The following is a 12,450-nucleotide window of genomic DNA, read 5'->3' on the forward strand; positions in this document are numbered from 1 at the left end:
CATTAGTAAAATTTTACTAAGAATTAGTAATATTCTACTAATTGAAAAGGGGAAAAGTCGTCCATGAAAACTACTAAAAATTAGTCAAATTTTACTATTTCTTAGTAGAATTCTAATAATTGAGATTTAGAGAGTGTGTATTAAATAATTGAACTTGTGTGAAAATTTTATTGTTTATGAAAATAATTAAATTATTTCAAAAAAATTTATTAAAAATTTTATAAATTATTAAATTCCTGTAAAATTTTAACAAGAATGTTATTCAAGTTTTTAAAAATAATTAAATTTTGAAAAAAATTTTATTATTTAAAACAAATTCTTGAAAAGAACTTTGTTAAATTTTTTGTTAAATAATTGAATTTTTGCGACGAATTTCATAAAATTCTTTTTAAATAATTGATATTTTTCGAAAAAATTCTTTGAAATTTTTATATTAAATAATTTAATTCCTGGAAAAATTTTATTATTTATGAAAATAATTGATTTATTTCGAAGAAATTAATCAAAAATCTTGTAAATTATTGAAGTCCTGTGAAATTTTGCCAAGAATTTTATTAAAGTTTTAAAAAATAATTGAATTTCGTAGAAGAATTGTATTATTTATAAAGATAATTGAAGTTTTGACGAGAATTTTAAAATTTTTGAACATAATTGAATTTTGGTGAAGAATTTGATTATTTTAAAGATATAATTGAAATGACCAGAATTTTTTTTAATTTTTAATATAACTGAATTTCTGCGAAAAATTTTATTACTCGTGAAAATAATTGAATTCCTTAAATTATTTGTAATTTTTTCAAAATTCCATATTTTCAGCATTTTTAACTAAAATTCTTTTATCAATCTAGTATTTATGAAAATTGTAAAAATGATTCATTAAATAATTTATAAGTCATAATTTTATGATAGTTCTTGTAAATTTATGTTATTTAAAAAGAAATTATTGTCTAAAATAGAAAAAATTCAAGGTTTTGTATTAAAATACGTATGGTAATTTCATAGTTTACGAGGCAAAGAAAAAAACATTAAAATTTAGTTTCCTCGTGAATTTTTAAAATTCAATGTTTGCCAGTACTTTTACTTAAATCCCTGACTTTTAATAAATAAAACACAAAAAGTAGTATACAAAAAATGTGTAATAAAATTTTAATAAACATTATAATCACCACGTCTGTTTACTTCATTACCGGCATTATTGTTCCCACCCGGCGGCTGTTGGACGACGTCAGCGGCAATAACGGCGTTCTCACCCAGCTGTTGTCCGGCGCCGTTACCGGCATTATTGTTCCCACCCGGCAATTGTTGGACGACATCATTGCCGGCAATAACGGCATTCTCACTTAGCTGTGGGCCGGCGCCGTTACCGGTATTATTGTTCCCACCCGGCGGTTGTTGGACGACGTCAGCGGCAATAACGGCGTTCTCACCCAGCTGTTGTCCGGCGCCGTTACCGGCATTATTGTTCCCACTCGGCGGTTGTTGGACGACATCATTGCCGGCAATAACGGCATTCTCACCCAGCTGTGGGCCGGCGCCGTTACCGGCATTATTGTTCCCACCCGGCGGTTGTTGGACGACGTCAGCGGCAATAACGGCGTTCTCACCCAGCTGTGGGCCGGCGCCGTTACCGGCATTATTGTTCCCACCCGGCGGTTTTTGGACGACATCATTGCCGGCAATAACGGCATTCTCACCCAGCTGTTGTCCGGCGCCGTTACCGGCATTATTGTTCCCACCCGGCGGTTGTTGGACGACATCATTTCCGGCAATAACGGCATTCTCACCCAGCTGTGGGCCGGCGCCGTTACCGGCATTATTGATGTTCCCACCCGCCGGCTGTTGTACAACGCCATTGCCATTTTCATCTTGAAAAGATTTTTATTTAAATTAGTTGCAAAGAATTTTTAATTAAAAGTATCCTTATATGAAATCAGTAGATATGCAAATTAGGTAAAGAGAGACATTCTAATGTTATTTACTTTCGAAAGAGGAAGAAAGCAATAGCGTTAGATTTTCTGCGTTATAAACAGAGACCGATAATGGTATTTAGTATCTAGAAAGAAGGAGACAGAAAGATATATATATATATATATATATATATATATACTAGGGGGGCTTCGCCCCCCTGCGCGCTTCGCGCGCCAACCCCCTATCTCTATTTTTATATTTATTTTAATTTTTATAAATTTAAAGTAATTTTTTCTTAATATGAATGCATCTTAATAAATTACATATATGACAACATACACATAGATTTTGACGCAATGTAACAATCGTTATGGACCTTTTTTATCTATGTATATGTCAAAAATTAAATTAAACTTTGACATATATTTTGACCCATTTTAACCTATAGGTTAAAAAGACTTTAAATTTTAAATAGGTTTTGACGTATCATAGATACGTTTGTTGTCCTTTATTGTCCCTTTTTAAGTTGTAGTTAAATAAAAGTCAAATTACACATAGATTATGACGTAACTAAATAACAGAGTAAAACAGAGCAAACACAATTTTAAAATTACTTTACATTGTTAGGTCAGATGGCAAACTTTACCTCATCATTAAGTCTGCGCGCGGAAATTGTTTGACAAATTTAGACCTCTAGGTCAAAACTGCCCTCAAACTTGACCTAAATTTTAGCGGGAATTCTTTGTCAAAATTTTGATGCGTAGGTCAAAACTGCCCTCAAAATTGACCTAAATTTTTAGGGTAGCGGGAATTCTTTGTCAAATTTTGATGCGTAGGTCAAAACTGCCCTCAAAATTGACCTAAATTTTGAGGGTAGCGGATATTTTTTGTCAAATTTTGTTGTCTAGGTCAAAACTGCCCTAAAAATTGACCTAAATTTTAAGGGTAGCGGGAATTCTTTGTCAAATTTTGATGCGTAGGTCACAACTGCCCTCAAAATTGACCTAAATTTTGAGGGTAGCGGATATTTTTTGTCAAATTTTGACGTCGGCGGCGATATCTTTTTGTAATATATATATATATATATATAATGATTTGATCAACCTTGTCAGTCCCACTATGTGAAGACTACGTTGTCAGACCCAACGTATATCAGTCACTTATATATTTCGTGTACTTTCTTAAACCCATTATATGCCTATGATTAGACAAATGAAAATATCATCAAAATTATTATTGGCAACAGGACTGCGGATCAAATAATGACTTTTGACGTCAAAAATTGTTTAAAAAATAATTTGTTTATAAAAATTGTTATAAACAAATGAAGAAAATTGATAAAATTTTAAAAACTAATAGCGCCATTCGATTCTACGTGAAAAATAACTGAAGGAACATGTATGACTTTTTAAAAATTTTCACTCGATTTGTTGTAAATAATTTATAAACAAATAGTGCACTTTCATGTACCTATTTGAGCCCATCATTACACAACTAAACATTTCATCAAAATTATGATTGGAAACAGGACTGCGGATCAAATAATGACTTTTGACGTTAAAAATTGTTTAAAAAATAATTTGTTTATAAAAATTGTTATAAACAAATGAACAACAGTCACAGTAATTCTAAAGGTTAAATATTTCATACGAACAAATGCAGGCAGAATTTGTTGATTCATAATTTTTTAAATTTAAAAAATATTCTAGTAGTCTTTTCCCTTAGAATCAAATGGCACTATAAGTTGAAAAAATGTTATTAATTTTCTCTATTTGTTTATAACAATTTTTATAAACAAATTATTTTTCAAACAATTTTTGACGTCAAAAGTCATTATTTGATCCGCAGTCCTGTTTCCAATCATAATTTTGATGAAATGTTTAGTTGTGTAATGATGGGCTCAAATAGGTACATGAGAGTGCACTATTTGTTTATAAATTATTTACAACAAATCGAGTGAAAATTTTTAAAAAGTCATACATGTTCCTTTAGTAATTTTTCACGTAGAATCGAATGGCGCTATTAGTTTTTAAAATTTTATCAATTTTCTTCATTTGTTTATAACAATTTTTATAAACAAATTATTTTTTAAACAATTTTTGACGTCAAAAGTCATCATTTAATCCGCAGTCCTGTTTCCAATCATAATTTTGATGAAATGTTCAGTTGTGCAATGATGGGCTCAAATAGGTACATGAGAGTGCACTATTTGTTTATAAATTATTTACAACAAATCGAGTGAAAATTTTTAAAAAGTCATACATGTTCCTTTAGTAATTTTTCACGTAGAATCGAATGGCGCTATTAGTTTTTAAAATTTTATCAATTTTCTTCATTTGTTTATAACAATTTTTATAAACAAATTATTTTTTAAACAATTTTTGACGTCAAAAGTCATTATTTGATCCGCAGTCCTGTTTCCAATAATAATTTTGATGATATTTTCATTTGTCTAATCATGGGCTTTAATGGGTTAAACGGTCCTTACAGATCCGTTTATATATAATCAGTACATTTTACCGATGTTACCAAGCCCGCAACGTTGCCATATTTTCAGCGATATGCACTTTAAATTTTGTTACAATAATTTTGTCAAAAATAGTAATTCGAGTTTTACTCGGCGGTGCTTTATATAGTCAATGACACTCTTCATGAGGCACCTATGGATGAGATGACTGATATTTTTATTAAATATTATAATTATTACCACGTTACTCTATTTTTTGGGAAAATATTACTTTTTTGTTAATGTTATTTACTCTTTTCAGACTTTATTAACAGTAAATTCTTATAATCATTTCAAACAAAATAATTTTTTTTTCTCTTTTATTAGATGTGCTTTTAATAATTGTAATGATTTTATAATAATTTTTTAATACTTTTTTTTCCTTTTAACGTTTTACAAATAATTTTATATTTTGAAATTAAATAATATAATAATCAAATTGAATGCATATTACCTTCATTTTTTGGTCAATTTGCTAGCTTCTTTTTAAACAATTAATTAGAATTTAGTTAAGGTAGATTTATAGTTTTAGAAATTACTTATATAGAGATCTATCTCTAAGAAACCTAGAATGTTGTTTCGTAATAATATCACTTATTGCAGACTCTAACTTATTCCAAATTTCCTAAATTTCTTTATATATTTATAAACAATTTCTCCGTTGTTTCTAAAGTGATAAAAATATTCAGCATATATAGAAACCAATTTATTTGTGAAATTTTGAATATCAAAAGATGCATATGCTAGGAAAATAATGTCAAACCTTTTGCAGAAATTTGTTTTGTACAAGGCCAGGTAAGAACAACTATGTAATTCTAATGAAAAAAGATTTAAGAGAAGTACAACCCCCATTATTAAGAAATTTTTGAACCTTATTTTACCTAACCGTAGGAGGATTATCATTTCGCACTTAGTCTTGTTTCACTATTAGTTCTGTCAGTGCAACATTGTTTCGTAAAGGATGAATCGAGTCAAATATTTAGTTGAATTGGCAAAGCAACAGCTGTGGCAAGGTAAGTGTACTTTATATTATATTATAATAAAATTAGTTATTGTAAAGATAATACATAATTATGTATGCTTCCTTGATTTTTTAAATTTAAAAAATTTTTATTCAATAAAATTTTAGAAAAATTATAGAAAAATATTCAAAACTTTATAGAATATACAATGTATTAAGAATTTCTGAAAAAACAGACTTCGCACTGGATAATTAATTTTAAAAAAGTATCGAAAAGTAGCTTTCAAACTAAAAAAAGGAGCTATCAAAAATTATTTACAAAAAATATATACATATATGTTTTTGCGAAGGATTTTTAAAAAAAATTTAAATAATACATTTCTCTCGACTAATTTTATGCAAATTCTAATTTAAATAATAGAATTCCTAAGAAATATTTATTATTAATGAAAAGAATTGAATTCTTAGCAAGATTTTTATAAAAAAAATTTTAAATAATTAAATTCTGTTTGTAAATTTTATGAAAATAGTAAACATTGAAAATTATTGTACTGCAAAAAGTTTTTAAAAATAATTAAATTTTACAAAAAAAGTCTATTAAAATTTTTGAGAGTAATTGAATTCTTGCGAACGATTTTATAGGAATGTTTTTAAATAATTGAATTTCCAAGAAGAAATATTTATTACTTTTCAAAAATAATTGAATTCTTGTGATGAATATTGTTATTTATATGTGAAAATATTTTAATTTTGTAAATAATTTTATTAAAATGCCTCAAATTAATTGAATTTTTGGGAATAATTTTCTTATTTCATGCGAGATAATTGAATTATTTCGAAAAATTATTTATGCGAAAACTAATTAAATATCTGAGTATAATTTTATTATTTCTGAAAATAATTGGATTATTGAAAAAAATTATATTAAAATTCCTCAAAATAATGGAATTTTCAAAAGAATTTAACTAAAATTGCAATTAAAATAATTGATTTCTTATAGAGGAATTGAAATTAATTGTTTAAGAATAACTACATTTTTTGACAAATTTCTGTAAAATTGTAGTATTGAAATTGATTTAAATCCTGCGATAAATTTTATTCTTTATAAAAATAATTGAATAGATGCTAAGAATTGTATTAAAATTTTCAAAACTAATGAAATTTCTGCGAGAAGAATTTTATTATTTATACGAAAATAATTAAATTATTGAGAAAAATTTTATTAAAATGGTTCAAAAGAATTAAGTGTCTGTGAAAAATTTTGTTATTTTTAAAAATACTTTATTTCTTACGAAGACTTTAACAACAATTTTTTTTAATAATTCAATTCTGTTTGGAAATTAAATGAAAATAGTAAATATTGAAAATCATTGTATTGCGAAAAGTTTTTAAAAGTAATTGAATTTCACAAAGAATTCTATTAAAATTTTTGAGAATAATTAAATTCTTGCGAACGATTTCTTGTGATGAATATTGTTATTTATATACGATAATAATTGAATTTTGCAAAGAATTTTATAAAAATTTCTCAAAATAATTGAATTTTTGAGAATTGAAATTAAATTTCAAAGAATAATTACATTTTTTGAGCAATTTCTGTAACATTGTATATTAAAAATAATTGAAGTCCTGCGATGAATTTTATTATTTATGCGAAAATAATTTAATAGTAGCTAAGAATTTCATTAAAATTTTTAAAAATAATTTAATTTCTATAAAGAATTTTATTATTTATAAAAATAATTGAATTGTTGCAAAAAAGTTTTTAAATGTTTAAAAAGAATTGAATTTTTTTGAAAAATTTTGTTATTTTTTTATTAGGTAATTTAAAGTTGTATTAAAATTAATTGAATTTCTTCTACGAGTTTTATTATTTATATGAAAATAATAATTGAATTCTTGTATTAGAATTTTATTAAAAGTTTATTTTTTAAATGTAATTTCCGCATAGAAAATGTTATTATTAATGAAAGTAATTGAATTATTGTGAAAAGTTTGTATAAAAATTTTATTAAACAATTGATTTCTTTGATAATTCTATTCTAATGTAACTGAATTCCTATGGAAATTTTATTATTTAAATAATTGGATTTTGGATTAACTTTGTCATTTTTTTAAATAATTGAATTCTTTTGCGAAATTTCAAGAAAATACTAAATATTGAAAATAATCGAAAGTAGTGTAAATTCTCCAAAACAAAAAAAAACAGAAATAATAGCTTTTAGTTGCTGAAATCTAAAAAAAGTACCCAAATAGTAGCATGATGTAAAAAAGTAGTAAATAGTAGATTTTAGTAGAAGAGTGCGAAACCTGAGAAAATTAATGCATTAAAATTATTGCAATTTTTATAGATGGCATTTCTTCAACATCAAATATGGAATCTAGATCTCCTATTGCAGAAAAAACTTATCATCCATATGAGTTTGTGGAAAGTGAGAAGAGTGTTTCACATGTTTCTCCATCGGTGGATTTAAATGGATACTTTGGTTCTTTAAAGGATGGAAATGAACTTCTCTCAGAGGTAATTATTTAATGAAAAAATCAAATTAAAAGTATATTACATTTTTTGCAAAAAACGTTTTAAATAATTGTTTAAATTGAAAGTATTTCAAAAATTAAGCTACATGCCTGAAATAATATTGAAAAAATTGAATATGGTATTTGAAATATTACTTGAAAAAATATTATCATTATTTGAATTATTTATTAACATTAAAAAAAGCAAAATTCTAGAAACTTTTTGAGTCATCTAACTTGAATAGAAAAGAAAAATCTCATACTTTTCATTAAATGGTCAGTAGTCCCAAATAAATAGTCGTAAAAGTGTGACTGAAAAACGATTAAGAGATGCCTTTATTCTAGTGCAAAAGTAGACCCATGCACATCAGGTAATAACAGGTAGTGAGGGAGCATCCCTTTTTCGAAGTTACGTGAATCGAAACATAACTATAAAAACTTTTACCTGCACCAAATATTGTTTCTGAAAAATCATGTAATTTTGGAACATTTTTCATCAGTAAAAATATTAATATAGGGTGATCCATTAGAACCATTCAAGTATTACGTAAGCATATTTTTCAGGTTTTTAGACCCCCCCCTTACCCATCGTAAGATTTTTTATATGCATTAGCGCCATTATTTCTAATGGAAATAAGCAATAGCTAGACCTCCCCTCCCCCTTAAATGCTTACGTAATACTTGAATGATCCCTTTTATTTCAACTAAAATGGTCGCCGACTAATTTTAAAAAATTGTAATATTTGGCAGGAATGATACTTATGTTACTAAAATTACAAAATAAAAAGATTTTTTAAAAATAATTTTATATCTTTTGTAAAATATGAATTTTAAATATTGTAAATGCTGAAAACTGTTCGTTTTCTGTCAGTAGAAAATAATTCAATTGAAATACAATTTAGTACAAAAATATAATAAAAATCATTGGCATGTGTTAAGAATGTCTAAATTTATTATTATAAATTGATATAAGCATATAAAATATAAAATAATAAATAAAACACTATCGCAAAGTTCATAATAAAAGTAACCTATTTTGGGAATTTTTATTAACAAATAATGGGGAATTGGGATTATAAAATTACGTAAAAACTTACAAAATATTAAGAATTTGTGATGAACTTTCAGTTTTTGTTAAAATTTTTCTTCCATTTGGGGGCCATACACATAATACGTCACGCGATTTTTGACCATTTTTAACCCCTCTTTCCCCCTATGTCACACTTCGTCACAAATCTTGAACCCCCCCTCCCCCCTACGTCACGTCACACACGTAAATTTCACTGTAAATTTTATACATTGGACAATATACAATATGTATATTATATCTTACACTCTAAATTATTGAATCAGTTAAGAATATCTGATTTAGAAGCAAAAAATCAGTCACTAATTCAAATAGTAATATTTTTTTCTGACAATTAGTTGAAAATAACTGATGTTTCAATACAATTGTTTTTGATTGATTCAATTAGTCACGTTTAACTACCTACATAGCACCGAAACTTTCCTAAAAATTTACTAAAGATTTACTCGCAAGCTTCGAAATATTTAAATGCAAAGTTTAGTTAAAATTGTGTAAAGATATAAATATCCCACTTCAATAAATGTTTAGCGGGAAACTTTTCCGAAAATTTAAGTTAAATTTTCAGGAAGATTTTCACGAAAGTATAGTCGAAAATGCAATTCAAATGTTCAGGAAAGTTTCAAGTTATATTTTTAAGAAAATTTGACGATAGACATTTATTGGAGTGAGAAATTTAAATCTTTACACAATTTTAAAATAAACTTTGCAAGTAAATTTTTTGACTTATGCAAGCAAATCTTTAATATACAATATTTAGAAAAATTTCGGTGTTTTGTGGATAATTTTTCAGTTATTTTTAACTGATTCAGAAGCAAAAAATCAGTCACTGCTGATTGACAGTTAAAACCATGATTTTTAACTGATTCAAATTAAGAGAATATCCCGTGTAGAAATTTCGCTATGGTCCGGATCAGGGACTGATCGGGCCTTCCATATTAGGGAATGAAACACACGGCCCGATATGGCCCTGATCAGGAAATCCACATTTGATCGTCGCCCCGATCTGGCCCAGGTCGGGCCGTGTGTTTCATTCCCTAATATGGCCATAATAGCGATATTTCTACACGGGATATTATTTATCATATTATAAATAATATGCCAATAGATGTTAAACAGATACATAATATATATTAAATAGTTCAAACCATTTTTAACTTGTTTTATTTAGAAAAAGTGACAGTGTCACATATAATTTCTTATTATCTTTGAATTTAAAAGATCGTGACGTAACACATAAGTTCACCCCCCCTCCCCCATGTCACACTTAGTCACAATTCTCAGACCCCCTCCCTCCCCCTAGCCGCGTGACGTATTATGTGTACGGCCCCTTGTGTACACTGCTTAGGATACTTCGCGAAATCTTACTTGTGGAGACACAAAAAAATATGTTCTTCTCGAAAAGAAAATTCTTTTGGTTCTAGGAATCATCTATCAGAATCCCAGACTATGTTAACTGCAACCGGGATACTTGGAAACTATCTTAATAAAAGTCTACTTAAAGACGAAGTTTTAAATATAATGAAACCGGATGAGATTAGTCTTACAGTGAAAAAAGATGCTCCCCTTTGGCTTTATGGCGAATCTCACTTTAATAGACACAAAAGAATACAAATGAACGTTATTACTTCAAATAAGATGCGCGAAATGGCTCGATTGAAACTTGCACTGAAAAGCATGATCACTTTTGAAAACCTTATTGAAGTATTAAAACCTTATATGTACAATGAATTTGTGGCAGCAGTAAAAATTATAAGCGGATTTGATTCAGAATCGCGAACATTTCGAGCACCTTCTCTAGCTCTCCACATGGGAACTAATCTTCAAAATTTGTGCCTTATAGCTAATAAAACTTTAATGACAAAAGATCCTCTTTTCGCCAAAATTGAATCAACTGAAATAAAAGTGTTAACTGAAGAAATTGAAAATTTGCGCAATATGATAAAGTCCCACTGGTGCAGTGACATTTCCAGCTTAGCCAACAAGGTTTTAAATGAGAATACTTCTTTAAAGCCAAAAATTATTCCTTTGACAGAAGATGTTAAGACTTTTAACACATACATTACATCTACAGCAAAAGATTCTTTTGAAAAACTTAATCTTAAAGAGAATCAGGTAGAAAACTACAAAATATTAGCAGAGTGCACTTTAGCATTAACGTTGATTTTTAACAGAAAAAGAATTGGAGAGGTTCAATTCTTAGAAATTGCAAATTATACCAAAGAATCGTCGGGAAGAATTATTCAACAAGAAAGTGTTAGTACTTTAACAAATCTAGAAAAGGCTCTTTGTTCACACTTTAAAAGAGTTGTCGTCTTTGGTAAAGGGAGTAAATCTGTTCCAATTCTATTTACTGCACAAATGCAAATGTTTGTGGAGGCTTTATTAAAAATTCGTAAAGAAACAAATATTGTGCCGAAATCAAACAAATACCTTTTTGCTGGACCTGGATCGAAGGATAGGTGGATGATTGGTGGTTCAATTATTCGAAAATATGCCATAAAGTCTGGTGCTAAACATCCGGAACTCCTCACTAGCACAAAATTCCGTAAACAAATTGCAACAATCCTTCAATTACTAAATTTTGAGAAAAACGAAATAGAGCAAATGGCGAAATTCATGGGACATACGGAGAAAACACATTTGGAGTTTTATAGGTAAGATAATATAAATATAAATAATAAATTTTAAAACACTAATATTTATGGTATACAAAAATATTTCATTTAATTTATTGTAAAGTAACAAAAAAACTGACTTTTCAGATTGCTCGAAGACATTTATCAAACAGCAAAAGTTGCCAAAGTGTTGCTGCTACTGAATGCAGGAAAAAGAGACGAATTTAAGGGAAAAAAATTAGACGAGATTCAGTTGGAAGAAAATGAGTTTTGTTCAGATTTCAATAATCCAGAAACGGAAAATGCGGAGGAAGAAATAGAAGGCGAAGACAATCGGTTCTATGAAGAACCAATATTATGTTCAACATCCAATAAGGAAAATCCTACAACAGCTTCACCTATTAAAAAATGTTCTAAAAGAGTTACTTGGTCCGAAGAGCAGAAACAAATTATTCTAAAGCACTTTAAAAAACAAATTCAACAAAAAAAATTGCCGAAAAAGGAAGAATGTCTTGCTTTGATTGCCGAAAGTGGCGAGATATTAAAAGGTGTTGATTGGTCACGAATAAAAATATTAGTTTATAACTCATATCGTAAAAAGTAAAATATGCACCATAAAGTGTAAAAGTTATGAAAAATAAAATGTATTTTTCTTATTTATTGTACTTTAATTTAATTAACCTAAACCTTTTATTTATTTAAAAAAATAGCAATAAAGTAGTAACATAAATATTATACAGCTTCATAGAGACAAGTACACTACCGGTGGTAATTGTGCTACCCCTACTTTTTTATGACTATTCAATATCTCTTAACTTGGATAATAAAATAACTAAAAAATTTTCCATGTTATTTT

At 27.6% G+C, this 12,450-nt stretch overlaps 2 protein-coding genes across 2 annotated transcripts; one reads left to right on the forward strand and one right to left on the reverse strand.

Annotated features, from left to right (window-relative positions):
- Positions 1-1,146: 1,146 nt before the first annotated feature.
- LOC122507072 (circumsporozoite protein-like) lies at positions 1,147-5,317 on the reverse strand. Its single transcript, XM_043619581.1, has 2 exons — positions 5,296-5,317; positions 1,147-1,865 (listed from the first exon to the last, which is right to left on the reverse strand). Exons 1-2 carry the CDS (start codon positions 5,315-5,317, stop codon positions 1,147-1,149), a joined length of 741 nt encoding a protein of 246 aa, XP_043475516.1.
- Positions 5,318-5,375: 58 nt separating this feature from the next.
- Positions 5,376-12,142, forward strand: LOC122507073 (the record flags this gene model as incomplete). Its single annotated transcript, XM_043619582.1, has 5 exons — positions 5,376-5,427; positions 7,727-7,896; positions 8,238-8,263; positions 10,401-11,633; positions 11,742-12,142. Coding segments are annotated over exons 1-5 (1,882 nt in total), but the record flags the coding sequence as incomplete, so codon positions are not given.
- Between the last annotated feature and the right edge of the window lie 308 nt (positions 12,143-12,450).

The sequence above is a fragment of the Leptopilina heterotoma genome, unplaced genomic scaffold (genome assembly GCF_015476425.1).
Source record: "Leptopilina heterotoma isolate Lh14 unplaced genomic scaffold, ASM1547642v1 Lhet_444, whole genome shotgun sequence".
Lineage (NCBI taxonomy): Eukaryota > Metazoa > Arthropoda > Insecta > Hymenoptera > Figitidae > Leptopilina > Leptopilina heterotoma.

Bases quoted from the DNA above. Each gene is read 5' to 3' on its own strand.
- LOC122507072 (XM_043619581.1), bottom strand. From the start codon at position 5,317: ATGATAATCCTCCTACGGTTAG. The intron at 1,866-5,295 runs GTAAAATAAGGT...AATCTTTTCAAG, and splicing joins GATAATCCTCCTACGGTTAG to ATGAAAATGGCAATGGCGTT.